Source organism: Eptatretus burgeri, chromosome 4 (assembly GCF_056783735.1).
Source record: "Eptatretus burgeri isolate ZD-2024b chromosome 4, Ebu_testis_v1, whole genome shotgun sequence".
NCBI lineage: Eukaryota > Metazoa > Chordata > Myxini > Myxiniformes > Myxinidae > Eptatretus > Eptatretus burgeri.
Window position 1 is genome coordinate 66,767,296 of NC_140964.1, and position 19,420 is coordinate 66,786,715.

Sequence of the window (19,420 nt, forward strand, 5' to 3'; positions counted from 1 at the left end):
GAAAGTTGTGCTTTAAATGGATAAATAATACTGAGCACATTTTAGAAAAGCACTCCTCATGTTAGCTTTGTAAATGAGAACAGCTTGTAATTTCATAAACTGTATTTCCGAAATAAAATGACAATAAGAAAGACATTCAACAAAGAGAGAAATTGAAACTAGTAATGGGATGCAGATGATAAATCATCCACTGAATATCCTTTCATCGTGGTGGCATCTTATCTGCCCAAGCTTTACTTAATTCATTAGTTAACCCATTCTTATATCATGTCTCCATCTCTGTGCTTGCTCTGTGCCTGCTCATCTTATGCTGGCACAAACCACAATATAACTCTGAACAGAACCATCATTTAACCACAACCCAATCCTCCAATTTGCTCAACGGATTTGCAAAATCTTCAAAAGCCGGCGGCCGCAACAAATGATCTAATGCCTTGGCTTCCTTAAGTTTTTATTCCAAGTCTGAAAATCCAATCATTGGTTTAATAGCTTCTGGCTTACGACTGTATAGTGTGCCAAAATGATGAACACATTATTCACTGTTAACGATAGATTGAAATCTCGAATTTTCACAGATGTGTGCTCGAGTTTGCATTCACCATCAAGCTCGTCCACTGAAACCAAATCAAACAGGTCTGGTTCCCTGGATTTCCTGTTTAAATTTTCTCTTTTTATTCCAATATCCACATCGAATTTCAACACCACATGGAGCCTCTACATCCACAAAAAAAATAAAACATCCTGACCCTCACCTCTCATGAGATTATTTTCCAAGTCATGGAGTGTATTTTGGAATGAAATGAAAACTGTTCTTTGTTAAGCTATACGTTTTACCTTGACTTCATCATCATCATCATCATCATCATCATCATCATCATCATCATCATCATCATCATCATCATCAGCCTGTTTACACTGTGGAATGGAGCAATGTCATCCTCGAAGACACCGCTCCCAGCAGGGAAGACATACTGCATCATGGGATGCAGATGATCGCTCAGGATGGTTATGTAGCATGCTGTATCAACACTGCCTTCTAATGGAATGAGTGGACCCAGACCATGCCAGGAAAACGTGCCTCATACCAATATGGAACTACCTGAACCTTTTACTATTAGAACCAGGCACTTGGGGCTATAGAGCTCCCTGGGCTGTCGCCACATGTGCACACATCCATTTCTTGAGAACGTGGTGAAGGACGACACATCGGACCATATCACATTCCTCCACTGCTCGGCAGTCCATTGTCTCTGCTCCAAGCCCCACTGGACCTGCAAACTTGCATTGCCAAATGTTATGATTGGTTTGGCATAACAACCCGGCGATAGTATCCCATCCTGTGAAGTTCCCTTCTGACCGTTTTCGATTATATACAGGATGCTCACAGACCACATTGAACTCTGCACACAGTTTGTCCGTCATTGCTCTTCTGTTTCGCCTCACTGTCCGGACTAAGGTGGAGCACTCCACCTTAAGGACTAAGGGACTAAGCTCTCCACCTTGTCAGGAGAAAAGGACACATAGTCCATGAACAGCTGGGTGTGACTGGGAAAGGTGGGTACAGAAAATGATGGGTTTGGGACTCAATATTTAGAAGCAAACACAGAGTTTAGGCATTCAGCCTTTTGTGGGCAGTGCCAGCTGTGCAGCCATTTAAGGTAAGGGAGGAGCTGGAGGGGGAGCATACACCAGAAACAGAGTTCACTGGACTAGATGCCACCAGGATTTGAAGGAGGGATACAGGTTTGAGAGTTCAGACGAGATTAGAAAGATGTTGTTTCCTGGCTCTCCTGAGGGTAGACATACATTTGTTCCGAACTTTTTGGAAGGAACTGAGATTGCCTTCCATGAGGCAAAGACAAGTTTTTTTCAGGACAAATGCCTCACCACAAGGTTCAATGTACCATGGGCAGAAAGAAGGGTAGGACAACTGAAGATGAGATAGGATAAATCTGTGCATGAGGGAGAGCAAATTTCTTGAAAAAATTTCCCAGGATGAGTTTATGACGGAGAGAGCAAAAATGGGAGAACATTGTAGAAGTTTGATGATGACTGCTTGAGGTCCTTGCCCAGTCGGCTTGAGTGAAATGCCAGACTTGACAGTGCTGAGGTGGTTCTCTAATAACAGCAAGAGAGATGTTCACTTCAACAAGCATATGGTCAGATGAACCCATTGGAGCAGAGGAAGAACAGCAGATATTTGCAGGGAAATTGGTCAAAACCATATCCAGAAGAGATGGAATACCGTTGACCCCCAGGTTGGGAAGTTGACATTATGTCAGTCCCAATGAGTCACAGAAGTCCTTTGCTGAAGCGCCATGACAGGTGAGAGAGTTGCCCACACCCAGCCAACTGGCATGATGACAATTGAAGTCATCACATATGAAGAAGAGAGAGTTGGGATGAGAGGATAGAAGATGGTCCATGTTTTTGGTGAGCGAGATGTAAATGGAGTCATCACTGTTTGGTGGACGGTACAACACAAATATAAACATGAGGAGTGAGTTGAAGGGAAGCCATCGGCAAAGGATTCCTGGGGGTGTGGTGGAGTGAGGGCAGTACATGGAGAGTGAGGAATGGAGTTTTTCATGAAGAGAGGAACTCCCCTCCTCGGACGAGGCTCAGGTGTGTCATATCGGAGGAGGGAGTAACCGGGAAGAAATACTAAGGAGTCAGAGATGTCTTGAAAGAGGAAAGTTTCTATTTAGCAGATTACATCTGGTTTGTCAGTCACAACCTGTATGGAAAGATCTGTCAGGTTAAAGTGAAGGCCCCGGATGTTTGAGGTCCACGCTGTTAAGGACGAGGGAGGAGAGGAGGCTTTGTATGCGGGGGAGTGGAGGGGAGAGGAGGGAGAGGGTCGTGTTAGGGAGAGTTGTTGAAAGAGTGTGGGGAATTGCAGAAGAGCTAAGGAAGACAGTGGCGGATCTCGAGGGGGGGGGGTTGCAACCCCCCCAACCCCCCTCGAGATCCGCCACTGGAAGAGGGCTGGATGAAGAGGAGGAGGAGGAGGACAAAAGGCTCACTGGTGATGGGATGAGGCACAGTGGGGAGTAATAAGAGAGGGAGTGCAGAGGGAAGTCGATGATTGGAGGAATGAGTTGGAAGAGAGAGGGCAGGGGAAGGAGGCAGCTTTGTGGATGTTGGTGGTGGGCAACTTTGAGAAGGTGGAGTGAGGAGGGAGGTTGGAGGGAGAAGGGTGAGAGGGGAGAATTGAGGGAGAATGGTGAGGGGGGAGCTTTTGAGAAAGGTGAGAGGGAAGCTTGGAGGGGGAAGAGAGTGAAGGTTGGAGGAGTATAGTGTGAATGAAGCATAAATACGCCTTTCTCTTGGCTATCTAGAGAGTGCAATTTTGTTCCGATCAGACAAACCTTAGTCAAGTTATCGTGAAAAATGTTAAAATGACAATAATTGGTCATGACCTTAATAATTAAGTGAAGGTCAAAAAAAAAATCAACCCCGCATACTTTTTATTTCCATTATTGATGCAATATTTCATTCTGTAAGTCCCAGCCAGCAATGAGATACAGGTTGGAAATTGATACAGCTCAGAAATTGGGAGTGCAGGAAGAAAACAAATAAATAAATAAAAAATTCTTAGTGCTGGTTTAGTTCTCCGAGGAAAATCAGAAACTTTGTGGTACCATTAAAAATTGGGGGCACTAATTGTGGAAACAAACCCAACAACATCAATGAGCTTTCCCCTCTCCCATGGGGAAGGGGGGATGGAAGGGGGGGCTTAAATACCCCCAATTAATAGCCTATTTTCCAAGTTATTGAAATTTGATCTGGATCTGGTTTATAAAATGTATGTAGATTCATCTTGTATGGGATTTGTCATTATGGCTTTGGTCACCTTCACCCTTAATCACATATTTCTTGCTTTAATGAATGAAAGAGATGTCATACAGCATGACAAAGCAGACCAGAACGGCACTCGGTGAGCATATAGTCTCGTCTCGCTCGTTCATTCTGAACAAAAATATTAAAATACCAATGTTAACTGAACACGCCACTATTATGCCCACTGCAATTATGGCCCATATGCTGGTATCATCCATGCACCTCATTATATCACATGGTTTCTTTGCATGGGTTATGAACATCATAAGGTTAATTATTCACTCACATCGGGTCACAGATCAGAAAACTGAAATTTCAGGATTTCCACTCGACCAATTATAGCTGGAATACCACTTCACTGATGAGGTCATCATTAGCACCTTATATAACCCATGGGGATTTGATGACATATGCAAAGCTTCTATTTATTTTTTTTGAGAGGTTTAAGAGAAAATGATGTCCACATTTTTTCCTTTAATCTAATATGGTAGCCATACCATGTAACCTATGATGTCAAAGTTAGCAATAAAATATTCTCCATGGGGAGTCCCTCCTGCTTTTAAAGTTTCACATTGATCGGACAAGTGGGTACAGAGAAAAACCATTTTTAAAGTGAAAATATATAGATGTACACACGGGCACGCACACACACACACACACACACACACACACACACACACACACACACACACACACACACACACACACACACACACACACACACACACACACTTGTACAGTATTGGCTATTCCTGAAATATAATATAATTTAAAGGATTGTTGTAAATTATGTAAACCTCAAAACATACGTAGTTCCCTTACCTAAAGACCCTGTCACACCTTGACGTTTTAGCCAGTGTATGGCAAGGTATCAAAATGTATGTAAAACGCTGGCGTACACTGAACTATTGATGTTTTTTTTTTCCAGTTTTGGACGTATTCATAACGAGTTGGACGTATGCATAACGTATTAGTAACGTACACAGAACGTTTCGATAACATATAGATAACTTATATCAACGAATGCTGAGCGTGTTGTCGGCGTTCACAACCTGTGTCCAATGATAGTCTAACTTATGCATAGCGCGGCAGCGTATTGCCGACGATCACGTGGCGTAGGCTATTACTAGGCTGCGGCTCGACGATTCAAATTGTAACCGCACTAGACATCGAAGTGTCAAGCAGCTGTCACACCTTGACGTTTTAGCCAGCGTCTGCCGACGTATGAAAAATTTGCCGAATACGCTGGCACACGTCGAATACGTTATGGGTAAGTTTCGTATACGTTAATAGCATGCTGAAGCACGCTGGCATACGTCGTAGTACGCAGAGCACGTCGACAAATTTTCAGCATGTTGAAAATTTTTCGACGTATCCAGCATGTGACACACGTTCTGCATACGCTGGCCATAAGTTGTAGGCACGTTACGCGATCGTTGACACACGTCGACACACGTTACTTGTACGTTACTCATAAGTCGAAACACGTCGAGGTAATGGTTTGCGTCAGTGTTCCAGACTCCCTGGTTTCTTTTTCTTTTTTTTTCTTCGGTATGACGGTAATGTTGACACTTCGATTTCTAGTGCGGTTATAATATAATATAATTAATAGGCTGCCGCTCAACGATTTAAATCATAACCGCACTTGAAATCGAAGTGTCAACATCACCGTCATACCGAAGAAAAAAAACGAAAAAAAAAAACCAGGGAATCTGGAACACTGACGCTAACCATTACCTCGACGTGTTTCGACTTATGAGTAACTTACAAGGAATGTGTGTCGACGTGTGTCAACGATCGCGTAACCTGCCTACAACACGTTACTCATAGGTTAGAAATAAGTTTCGGGTATGCTAAACATTACCTCTACGTGTTTCGACTGATGAGTAACTTACAAGTAACGTGTGTCGATGTGTGTCAACGATCGCGTAGCGTGCCTACAACTTATGGCCAGCATATGCAGAACGTGTGAGTCATACGCTGGCATACGTCGAAAAATTTCAAGCAAGGAAAATTTGTCTAACAGCTCGGCATACTACGACGTATGCCAGCGTACTACGACGTCTGCCAGCATGCTCTTAACGTATACAAAACTTACCCATACGTATTCGACGTGTGCCAGCGTTTTAGACAAATTTTTCATACGTCGGCATACGCTGGCTAAATCGTCAAGGTGTGACAGGGCCTTAAAGGAAGAACCTTAACCTGTAATCAAATTTTTGGTTTTCCAACTGCACGGATCATCAGCTGGGCACCGTTCTTCCTCGACGTTTTGATCTTTTCAGCCCAGAACCTCTCCAAATGGTGAATCCACAACCTCGGTCACGGGTCCACATCAGTAGATTACCTACATTAGTAGATCCACAACCTCAGTTGCATCCATGGAGTCAGTCAACCCATCAATATAACAAACATCACCAATCAGACTTTACTCGCTCGTGGATTTAATGTATTATCACGTAATTACAACTCCCATCACACATTCTATCACATGATAATACATTAAATCATGCACATCTTACCTTAAATATAACACATTCACCAACAAACACGACCACCCCACTCACCTCTGAATCAAACTGTTGTTCGAATATTCAAACGGTATTTATAAACGTTTTTTTTTTTTTAAACTGCCTTTCTTTTCTCCTTCAGCAACCACTGAAGGAGGTTTTAATGGTATATATATATATATATATATATATATATATATATATATATATATATATATATACATATATATATACATATATATATATATATATATATATATATACATATATATATATATATATATATATATTTATATATATATATATATATATATATATATATATATATATTGTTACGGATTTCAGAATCCGGTCTGATGAATGCATCCACACATCCAGATTCTCAGACAGTTATTTCCTTAATTGCATGTTCAGATTAGCCCCATCCCCATGTCTAATGGGATCTTAAATGTGATGTGTTGAGAAGGGTAAAGAATAGATCCCCTCTCTTATGGGAAGCTTTTTTCTTAACGACAGACACGTTTACACACATTTCTTTCACGAGCTCTGAAGCCCGCCCTCATTTTCCCTCAGCAACATTCTTTCGTGAGATCCGATTCCCGCCTTTTTTGAGCGCGCACGGGTCGTCATGGTAACCGTGCCCCAGTGGGGCGGGGTGAGCTTGGGGCGGACGGCACCCCGCGGAGACGGCCCGGGATATAAAAAACGAGCGAGAGAAAGTGTGAGGGACGTTCTGTGAGGAGAGACGTTCTGAGATATAAACAAGCTCAAATGAGCTAAGATCCTCGTCCTCTTAATGATGACGTCATAAAAACGGATATGACGTCATTGTGATGTATCAGGTTTGCGATAAATTATCTGTGCTAATGCCCGGCTTGATTCCCGTAAACAAAATTCAAACAGCTTGCCTAGTTTCGGAGATAATGGGATCGGCGATTTCCATTAGCGGCGATATTATGACGTCAAACTTTTTTTCTGGGAAGAATTTCCAAAATCTGAGATGGTTACTGCCTGCGCGTGGGCTTTCTGCATAAACGTGGCAAGTTTCACTAAGATCTGATGAAAACTCTGGGTTATGAAACAAAAATGTCAAAAAATAGGAATGACGTCATAAAAAATTGATATGACGTCATAGTGATGCATCATATGTGCGGTAATTCATCTCTGCGAATGCCCTGTTCGATTCCTGCAAACAGATTTCAAAAAGTTTGCCTAGTTTCGGAGATAAATTTTTCGGCGATTTCCATTAGCGGAGATATTTTGACGTCATAACTTTTTTTTCTTGCAGGAATTTTCAAAATCGGAGATGGTTACTGTCTACGCAGGGTATTTCTACATGTATATGCCAAGTTTCAGGAAGTTTCGATGAAAACTGTGGGCTGTGAAACAAAAAAGTCCACAAGAAGAAGATGAAGAACAACACCGTGAGTAAGACTTAGAGATCCTCCACGAGGATCTAAAAAGCGAAAGAGGGACGTTCTGAGGAGAGAAAGGAGGGAAAAAAGTGTTCTGAAGAGAAAAAGTGAGGAGAGATACGGAAGAGAAAAAGTCTGAGGAGAAAAAGTCCAGAGAGGAAAAAAGCAAAGGGCGAGAGAAGCGACCAATAAGCGGGTGTCTGCCCAGCGCTGAAGACACAATTCGCCCTTCCGGTGTTTCGGCAAGCGAGCGTGTGGTGGGTGTGTGGGTGTGAGCAGCGCCGCCAACAAGTGAGGTACGGGTCGATCACCAACAACACCAGGGTCTAAACCCACGACGGACAATCTCGGTGCCCTCCAGACTTCGACTGGCGTTCAAGGCTGTTCGCGAGAGGGTGCACGGCAAAGCTGGGTGCTGGCGACGGACGTGACGCACACATTTTCAACACGTTTTCGCTTCACGGACGACTTTCTGGTGAGCGAGAGGATCCCCCCCTCCCCCCGAATGATCTGTTGGATACCCTTGTCTGTGTTTAACTGTAAGTAAGTCAACCCCCGATAAGCATCTGCTCCTTGTCTCTTTCCTGGCATTTTGATTGATTTTGCTTTGAAATTATTTATTTACCTCAGAAAATAAAAGGTTATTTTTATTTATTTATTTTATAATTAATAAATTATTTGTCGATTTCCAACCTGTCGGTGTTTGTCCTTTCCTTCATTGATATAGCATTGTTCGAACCGAGATAGACCGGGAGGTAATTACCACAGATTTGACCAAAAAATCGTCGGCACGCACCGGCGGTTAAAACTCTCGGCCGCCCTAATTAAAACCTAATCGAGATAATATTGGTGTTTTGCCGAGGGCCCGCTCCCCGCTCAGGTAACCACGTGACCTCTAGTTAAACGGCAAATTAGACGGCGGACACTGTAACTCGTGGTTGACGGTGGCGTTCGTGGTTCTAAAACAACCCACCGTACCACAACGTTAATTGTGAGTGGTGACCCCAGGTCCGGTTCTACCGGGGATTAATCCCCCTGAGTGACAACTGGTGTCTCGGTACCCGTGGCCGCAACAATATATATATATATATATATATATATATATATATATATATATATATATATATATATATATATATATATATATATATATCGTTAATAATATTTTTACTATTCACATTGTATTTCACGAATTCTATTTTTGATGTCGTTTTATGATCCTAAAGAAAACGTGTTTTAATCTACTAACTGTAGCTCCCTGTGTTAACATACGTCTGACTGGTTGTTGTCATCCATTGACAAGTTCAGTGCTGTGTGTGGTTTTGCTCTCACGGTCCTAATTATTTCACCTGCAACCGTACCATAGAATAACTTCTGAGTAATGTTTCTAAGGAAGGCGTTCGTACAATGTGGAATGGAAAAGCATCTCGTTTTTCAAATAATTTGGTGTGAAATTTATTATTATTGATATTGATTTGTGATTCCAAAAAAGAAACACACACACACACACACACACACACACACACACACACACACACACACACACACACACACACACACACACACACACACACACACACTGCAATAGTCTCGAATCCCCTTCAGGGCAAAACTAATTATAGTTCAGTCTTTCAGGCTCGTATAAATTTGCAAACCATTGACTACACATTATGGTGGTGATTCATTCTTCAGGATATCCATAGTAAAGAACACCTTGCTGGTGTTAAGGGGTGGTGGGTGGGGTGGTAGAGTGTAGTGACGAAGTTTTTTTTTTTTGATAAATCTTAGGAATTATATCCTGCACTGGCTCTGCACATGTCATAAATAACTCTACATTGAAGGCATACAAAATCTTCCACTCTGATTGGATAATTGTGTGTCTAAGCTGTATAAAATTACAAAAACAATACGTTTCTTTGAAGCTCTCCAAATAGCTTGAAAAGAAACGTATTGTTTTTTGTAATTATACATACAAGCTGATTTATGAGTACAAAATAAATTTCAGGTTAAAATATGAAATAATCTGAAATAATTATCTGTTCTTATGAAATTATCTGACAAGCAAGACACTTTTCCTTTAAGTTCAACCCAAGGCATTATAATTTGACACAAAGAGACGAAGTAAACAGAATGATATTCACATTCTGTCAGCCTGCGATGCGATTTCCTTGGTTGCTGGATTCTCGCACCTGTTGTAAGCTTTTCTGAGTTTTCATCATCAAGCTTTGACATGCAGGCTGAAAATATAGACTGGAGTGCAGCTATAGCTTTCCAGCATAGTTTGTGCAAGCCAAAGCTTGGAGACTACATTTTGTGTTGGCCAAAAAGACAAATCAGGCTGGTTCAAAATTTAAAATGTTAATTCCACCAACATCACTTAAATTAAAAAAAATCCGTGAACAAAGCATTACATAAAAAGGTGCAAAAACGGATCCCCTTAACTACAGACCTATTGGTTTACTTCGAATCATCAGCAAGGTCATGGAATCTATCATCGCAGCTGATATGAAATCCTTCCTTTTCTCGAACAACTTCATCTCCGATCACCCATTCGGTTTCAGACCAGGTCATTCCACCTTGAATATGCTGCTCCTTCTCACCCAAAAATGGTTGGAGGATCTCAATGTCAGACATGACATCAGGACAGTCCATCTGGATATATCTTGTGCTTTTGATACAGTCTGGCTTCCTGCAACTGGCTTCCAGCTTCCTGCATGGCTTTGATACAGTCCGGCATCTCAAGGAGATGGGGATGGCCAGGCATCTGCCTGGAGGATAGCCAGACGGAGGCCCCTGGAGTACCGGCGGAAAGTGGACGCAGCGACGTGCTGCTCTGGCGCATGCTGCCATACCTAACCTGGCTTTCTGCCTCACTCTCCAAACTCTGTCAATGGCATCCAAGGCCAACTCTACACATGGATTGCTGACTTTCTCTACTCTCATAGCCAACATGTGGCTCTGAATGGAATCCCTTCAACTCCTCTCCCTGCCAAGGCTAAAGTGCCCCAAGGCAGTGTTCTGGGCCCAGTCCTATTCCTTATCTTCATTAATGATCTTTCTGACTCTGGAAAATCCCCTTTATGTATTTTCTGATGACTCTACCCTCTGCCGTGACATCCCTCATCCCTCATCCTTCAGACAGGCAGACTGCAGCTTCTTCCCTCTCTTCAAACTTTGAAAAAAAAATCACACGCTGGTAAAACACTTGGAATATGTCTTTTGATCCTGCTAAATCTCACACTCCTACGATCTCTCTCTGAAAGAACTGTCTGGCGAACCCCACCATCTATTTTCTTAACAATCCTATTGAGGAAGTTCAGTCATTCAAACTCCTGGGTCTCACAATCAGCCATGATCTTTCTTGCGGGCAAACCACTTTCCAAAGCCAGCTGCCAACTGGGCATCCTCCATCACACAAAGTCCTTCCTTGGCACACCTGAACTCATTTCCACCTACAAGGCTTTCATCAGCAGATTGATACAGTACTGCTTTCACCTCTGGGTTGGCTCCCCTGCCTCACATGTTGCTCAGCTTGCCACCATGGAAACCAAGGCCTTTAAGATTATTGGAATCTCCTGTGACAAAGCTGAGTCTATGGGCCTATCACTTCACCATTACAGACAGGTAATGACAGACTTCACCATTCTCTCACCTCCTTTCTGGTCTTGCACCCTCTGCTCATTCCGTGCTTTGTCTCCCCCCTCACTCCCCCCCCCCCCCGCCCCCGGTTTCTGCAGCACTCACATGGTCCACCATCCTTTCTGGTGAAACAACCTAAATCTAGGATCACTGCTCACCTCCACTCATTTTTTACTGTTTTGTCCTGCCTGTGGAACCAACTTCCACATCCTCTTCAATCTCATTCTTCCCTCCAGTTCTTCAGGACAGCTGTTCACCACCATCTCAGGTCATCCCCAGTCCATAACCATGATCTTCTCGAGCCTCATTAACCCCACTCCAATTCCTCCTCTTTCAAATTTTTTTTCCCTCCCTGGAGTTTCCTTCTGTATCTGTCTTGTCCACCCCATGCATAAACTCCTACCCCACCCCCCCTCATTCCTCCCCACACCCATTGTTTGAAAAGCTTCCCTCTATCTTGGTCTTCAACTATGCTGTTGGTGTTTTCCCCCAGCCTCTCTACTACTCCTTTGTGTGCACTTTACTGCTCCTTTTGCTTCCTTTTTACATGTTTTCTGTTCTGTTTTTGTCTGTTATATGCTGATCAATTCAGTGTATGAGCTCTTCCACAATCCTCGACGATGTATACAAAATAGAGAACCACTGGACTGAGAGCTTATTTGGGCCCTTGCGTAAAACTGTTCTCACCAAAATTTGGGAGCATTCTGACTGGTGCATCTGGCTCGGAAGATTTTTGAAGGAATTCACACGATTTTCCCAAAAATGTACTAAATCCACAATTTTGACACACTTTCGGTCACGTGATCTGCATGACCTCCACAATTTATCACAACCCTGTCCTAATGTTGCAACCCAAATTTGGTAGCATTCTCACTGGTGGGTCTGGACAAGAAGATTTTGGAAAGAATTTGCGCAACCGCCATTTTGACACACTTCCGGTCATGTCATGAGCATGGCCTCCACGTTTAACATCAGGACCCAAAGCCCAAAGTGGGATGGTGGGAGAGCCCAAACCAATCCTGTTGTAATGAGTTGCATGCCATGTGATTTAAACCCCTATTAAAGTGATCAAAATATAATGGGCAACATTTTTTTTTGACGTCACTGATAAAACTATCCATGTGAAGATGCTTATTTACTGGGATAGAAAAAATGTGGAGATAAATGTCGTCCAACAATCAAAATTCCGGGTTCAAAATGATTGCCACTTGACGGATCATTGGAAGGAAATAGCTCACAAATCGTGTGACATTATTATAACATGTCTATGGTAATGTCACGGTATTGATCTGGAAAAGTTCATATACGATGGTTTGAATCTCCCATCGCGTTGCAAGGTCAGAATAGGCCTACATTTCAGGTTCAAGTTTCCATGCTGTTCGTGTATGCACAGGGCTGGATTTAGGCATGGGCAAGCTGGGCAGTTGCCCAGGGGCCTCCACAACCAGGGGGCCTCCACATATTTCATGAAAAAAAAAATTGTAAGCAAAAATGTATTTGTGAGTGTCTTAATGGTAGTTGGTAGTTAGTGGAACAGATATAAGATATTCATCTTATCTCATTCTCTATTTTATATAGAAGTTCAGATTCTTTGTTCTTGAAAAATATACTTTATGGATGACTGTAAATAAGTCTTGTCACCTTTTTATTATTCTAAGGTATTTTTTATTATTTATCCATTACTGAAGGCTGCCCAGGGGCCACCACCACATGTCTAAATCCGGCCCTGTGTATGCAGATATGGTACAATCACACCATCCATTGGGTGTCGGCCTGGTTTGAGGAACAAGTCATGGACATCACATATCTGCCATGAACACCACAATCTTAAGATTTTCCCTACAGCACCAATGTTTATTTGGGCAATTATGTTTAAATGTTTAAATATCGATTGGTGCAGTGGAGTTTTTCAAGAGTGGAGAGTATTCGGCCCACAGGCCATAGTTTGAGGGTAAAGAAGATAAGAGTTAGGACAGTTTTAAGCCAGGGTTCTTTCAATCGGAGAGTGGTTAATGCATGGAATGGTCTAGCCAGAAAGTTATTGGCAGTTGAGGGGATGGATAAGTTAAATAGGTACCTGGATGCATGAGAGATAAAGGGGTGTGGGGATAATGGCAGGACTTGTAGGTCGCTTGTGTGTCAATGTGTATGCATAACCCATTCATGACAATTTGAGAACACACCAGAACTTGTAATTTTTGTTTTTAATTTTTTTTTTAGGTGATGTTTATTGGGGATGGATCAGCTCAAGCATGACAAGCCGAATGGCCCCACCTGAACCAAAGTTCCTCATGTGTGTCGACAACCCCAGTGTCCTGTTATGCTGAAAGTCTGTGTAACATTTTATATTTATATATATATATATATATATATATATATATATATATATATATATATATATATATATATATATATATATATATATATTTATATATATATATATATATGGATTGTCAGCATCTTGGGCTTCTTTGCCATCATAATTTATTTCAGCAAATCACAAGTTCTGGTGTGTTATCAAATTGTCATGAATGGGGTATGCATTCTGACATTCTCCAGATGCAGACCAATCCCCTTGGAAGTACACAAAACAGACACCAGTGATTGCATAATCAGTGACCAATAATGGATGCTGAAACAGTGATAATGTTCATGTTCATTGGCTGTGGCCTGTGATTATATTAATATGCCTTGGTAACTTTCATGCAATTACCTCTGCCACCACAGGTGGACGGAGGTTGTGTATTCACCCCTGTTTGTCTGTCTGTGAGCAGGATATTTCAAGAAGTTTTGGACGGATTCAGACGAAAGTTGGTGGACAGGTTGGTTGGTAAGTTGGTGGACAGGTTCGATGAAAGTTGGTGTGTGACTGGGATGAATTGATTAGATTTTGGTGAAGATCTGGATCTGGATACGAGAATTTTAAAAGTGATTCTTTGCCATTGAGAGATGGGGCCAAAACGAGATATAGCACAATATCTCAAAATGTTGTGGATGGCAGAGGTAACCATCTTTGGTGGCAGAGGTAACTATGCAAGATGGATTTTTTTGTTGTTGTTGTTTTCAACATCCATCACCCACTCTGACTCAATTCCACTCAATTATCTTGGTGAAATGGCATCTAGTAATATTGGATGCTATTTACCATTTTGCAAATTTGATGTGGCATCATGGTGCTGCCGTTCCTTCAGGCCATAGGTGGTCTAACAATGAGTTTTTTTCCCCCCCAAACGACAGCCAATTTATAGAGATTTAATAATTGGGCAATTGATTGAGTTGATGTTTTACCAACTCATTTTGAAGACTAATTTTATTTGTGGCCTTGTACTTTCGGTCAAACGTAAAAAAAGCAGAGCACATTTTGCTTTACCCAGGCATCGCCACTCATGATAATCATGATGTATGCCCTGTGCAGAGTGTTAGTGCACTTAAAATCTAATCTGAAAGCTGTCACAATGCTTCAATCCTGGGATAGGTCTCCACTCCAACTTGGAAAGTCAGGGCAGGAACTTGCAATTTGTCCAGGGGGCCGGCAACAGCTCGTCCTCACTTCGTCAAAGACATCATGGGATCTTTAACGTCAACCAAATAATGCTGGCAGATGGGGCACCCAGTTTAACGTCCATCTGAGGAACGGTACACACATTAATGAATCACCCTGCCTGTGAAGCACCAAGATGACAGTTTATAGCTGGGCTGAGATTCAAACCTAGGCTAGACAGCCTAGAGGCGAGTTTGCGTAACTCTCGGCCATCCTACCAGCCCGTATCACCATTACGAAGGTATATATTCATGGAGAAAGCTCAAAAGGGTGTCACAATGGACTGCCACCCAAAAGGGGCAGTGTGTAACAGTCACAACAACTGAACACATGTACTTTAACCGAGACACTAAAGTACATGGTTATGCAAAGCTGTGAAAGGCTTGTCAAAGCAATACACATGCACCCTGGCACTAATGTTAAAATGTATTGTTATTCAAGGAGCCATTGCTTCTGCCTTTTGCTTTCATCAACAGAGCACAATTGTTAATATGAAATTTGTCAGAAATACTCTTAATGTAAAGCCTACGTCCACCAAAAGGGAAAGCGTGCTGAAACACACGCAAAAAATATATACTGGCAAAGAGAGAAGCAAAGATTGAAATAAAAGTAAAAGTTGGAAAGCAATTAAACACAGGACAAAAAAATAAAGTGGAAAAATAAGAAAGAATAGAGCAGAAAGCATAAAAAGCATTGGTTCAACTCCTGCATATAATTAGCATAACTAGTGTGTTCACCATTTTCGATGAAAGATGAAATCGGTGAGGAGAAAACCTGAACCAAAACGTATCACTCCAAGGAGAGATCTCCATAGGGCATAAATATGGATCGCTATACTGTTGGATCCAACAATACCACATAAAAGCCCATTTCGTCAATCGACTGTTCATCCTGAATTCCAAGTGAGGTGAGTGTTAGATATTTTTTGTGATCATAATGATTCCTACCTTGTCTGCTGCTTCTTCCGCTTGATGCTCGGACGGTGCAGCTGTGAGTGTGGGCTCAGGTGGTATATGAGCTGTCGGCAGATCTTCTCAAATGCGCGCACAGCCTCTGCTTCCTGTCGAGATAGCACACACAGGTAACCATGATTCTGGTGATGTGCATGGTCCATGTGGCATAAGTGAAGCAAATAAACAGTGTTGTGAAGATATAGATAGAAAGAACAGTGGTTGTCGTGGTGCAGACACTGAGCTGACGTTTTAGAGGTTGTGGGCTCAAATTTAAGCTGAAAGATGCAATGTGAAGGATATTAATTTGAATCTTTTGGAATGCATCTCAGTAGGATCACTGTCACATATGGGTTAATAACCAGTGAGCTTACTAATGACCTTCAGCAAGGGGGGGGGGGGCAGGGGATATCTGACTGCTGCTTGGGATGGACATGAAAAACATTTCCTATGAAAATGCAGTCTCACTCATATCCCCAAACTGAGTATATTTTTAATTACCTGTCTAAGGTTCATCTTTTGCATCAAAAACTAGAACGGTCATCGGTAGAGTGGACATGTCTGCCAGGCTGAACTTTTTTCTTCTTTTTTTTAATGTAGTCGAGGCTCGTGACAGAGGCTCGTGGCACACTGAACGGATCAGGACATAGGATGCAAAAGGAACAGTAGAGAGAGGGGGATAAACACCAACAGCAAAGCAGAAGGAAAAGATAGAGGGAGACTTGAACAAACAAGGGCTATGGGGGCAGGAGTTGATGTATGGGGTGAACAAGACAATGCATGAGGTGAACAATATGGATACAAAAGGAAACTTCAAGGAGAGAGAACTGGAAATTTGGATGAAGGAGGGATTGGGAAGGGGGTGGGGAGGTTAATGAGGGGAGAAAAGATTAAGGTTTTGGGTTGGGGATGATCTGAGATGATGGTGAACAGCTGTCTTTAAGACCTGGAGGGAAGAATGAGATTCAAGAGAATGTGTAAGTTAGTTCCACAGGCAGGAAAAGGGAGGAACGAATGAGTGGTGGTGAACAGTGATCATGGATTTATGTAGTTTCACAAGAAGGGGGTTGATGGTGGACCGTATGTGTCCTGCAGGAACCTGGGGGGGGGGGGGACAAGCATGGAAAGAGCAGAGGGTGCAAGACCACAAAAGAGGTGGTAGAAGACAGAAAGACCACTGAACTGTGTGCGACGGTGAAGTGAAAGGCCCAAAGATTAGCTTCATCACGGAAGATTCCAATAATCTTGAAGGCCTTGGCTTACACGTCATCAAGCTGAGCAGGATGTGAGACAGGGGAGCCAGCCCAGAGGGAAGAGCAATACTCCATCGAGCTGCAGATGAAGGCCTTGTAGGTGATAGAAGTTCAGCTGTGCCAAGGAAGTGGACCTTGTACTGAAGGTGGACAGAAGTTTTAAGTTTTGTATCCCACTGATAGGCCAGATCTGCATCCAGACCTTAACCACAATATAATCCACTTGTTCTTTTCACCTTCCCAACTAATCCAACAAGTTTTGTCAAAATATTATTTATGCTGTATATCGTTTTTGGCCTCATCTCTCAATGGTGAAGAATCACTTTAAATATGAAAAAATAGGATCACTGGACCTGCAGCATATATGGGCCCTGGCCTAATGTTGTAACCAAAATGTGGTGGAATTTTGACTGATGGGTCTAGAGAAAAAGATTTGGGAAGGAATTTACACGATTTGCCCAAATATTTACAAAGTCCACCATTTCGACACACTTCTGGTCACGTGGATTGGCACGACCTCCGCAATTTAATAGCATGACCCTGTCCTAATTTTGTAACCCAAATTTAGTAGCATTCTGACTGGTGGGTCTCGAGAAATAGATTTTGGAAGGAATTTGCGTGACTGCCATTTTGACGCACTTGCAGTCACGTGATCAGCATGTCCTCCACAATTTAACATCAGGACTGTGTCCTAATGTCATATCCCAAAAATTCGTAGCATTTGGACTGGTGGTTCTGGAGAAGAAGATTGTGAAGAAATTTATGCGATTTTTCTCAAAAATTGACGGTCGTCCATTTTGATACATTTCAGGTCATGTGATCGGCATGACTTCCGCAAGTTAACATCCCGAGCCTGGCCTAATGTTGTACCCCAAATTGGGTAGCAATCTGACAAGTGGTTCTGGAGAAGATTTTTGAATAAACTTCCTAAGTTGGCCATTTTGACCTACTTAAAGTCATGTGACGATCTTTGCAATTCCTGTTACGAGTCAGAAGAGGAAAGTTGCTGCCAAATTTCAGCTGGATCGGCACACTTGTTTGGCCGGAGAAGTCGAAAAAGGAGACGTATGGACAGATAATGCATGATGACAATACCTTATCTGGAATTTAAATTCCAGATAAGTGAAAAATTCTCATATCCAGATCATCACCAATATCAAATCAATTTGTCACCAAAATCAGTTCAAAATCAAATCAAACACCCAACCTGTCCACTAAGTTTCATCCGAATCCGTCCATAACTTTTTGAGAGATCCTACTCATACGGAGAGACAAAACAGATAAACCGGGATGAAATCAACCTCAATTCACCTTCAGTGGTGGGTTAAAAAATTGCTGACAAAAAGTGCTAGTTGACTCAAGTTTGGCAAATTTCTTGTACTCTATCTTGGTTTTCCTCATACTTACAAGCTCTTCTACAATCAGTTGTCCTCAGAGGCATTAGAAAATGCTTTAGCTTTACCATAGAATACATCACTACTCTTTCCAACCTAACTCTAAGTCATCTAAATCCATGGTTCCTATGGAGATGCTTCTTTGATTCTTCTTTTTCTTCTTCTTATATCTGTTTCTCTCAACATGAAAAGTTCATCAGAGCTCTCCATTTTGAAATGAAACCGAGTGTGATGGTAGGCTTCAAAATCCATCTGGCTAACAGCTGAGACTGACGAAAAAGACAGTACCAATTAAGATCACCTTTTCATGTTAGGTGTCTGTATCTTAGGACCTCGAGAAAAGGTACAAGGTAGCTGTTATGCAGATTGCTATAAATGTCTCTTTTAGCATCAGGTTAACGACTGCTCGCTCGATTCCCGACCCGACGATTAAACATCTGATTGGTGCTTCGCAAGCAGGGCGATACATCAATTGTTGTACTGTCACTCGGATGTACGTTAAGCTGGGGACCCATCAGTTCTCATTGATTGCTGTTGGATGCTAAATATCCCATCGTATCTTTCAATGAAGAAGAGGTGGTGAGTTTTGCCTGCATCCTGGACAAATTACAAAATCCGACCCTAATGTTAAGGTGCACTTCACAGATGTATCTCTGTGAGGATATGATCAGCAGGTCAAGTTCATAATTGAATCCCAATTCAATATGCAATCGCTAGCGACCGACTGCTGGCACATGGATATATCAAATCAACTCGACCACTATTCCATCTTTAGGGGCCTTTTATATTTACCTACAAATGATTTGCTTGCTTAGAGTAAGTGATGCATTAAATATTAATAGACAGATGGGAAGTTGTGTACAAATGATATTTTG

General features: G+C 42.1%; 1 protein-coding gene across 1 annotated transcript in view; it reads right to left on the reverse strand.

Annotated features, from left to right (window-relative positions):
- The window catches only part of LOC147028262 (leucine-rich repeat-containing protein 75A-like), a 112,229-nt gene that overhangs the window by 83,232 nt on the left and 9,577 nt on the right, over window positions 1–19,420 (reverse strand). The window contains exon 3 of the mRNA XM_085878515.1: window positions 15,896–16,008. Within this exon, the coding sequence (XP_085734641.1) occupies window positions 15,896–16,008 (113 nt within the window). The remainder of the gene's footprint in view (window positions 1–15,895; window positions 16,009–19,420) is intronic.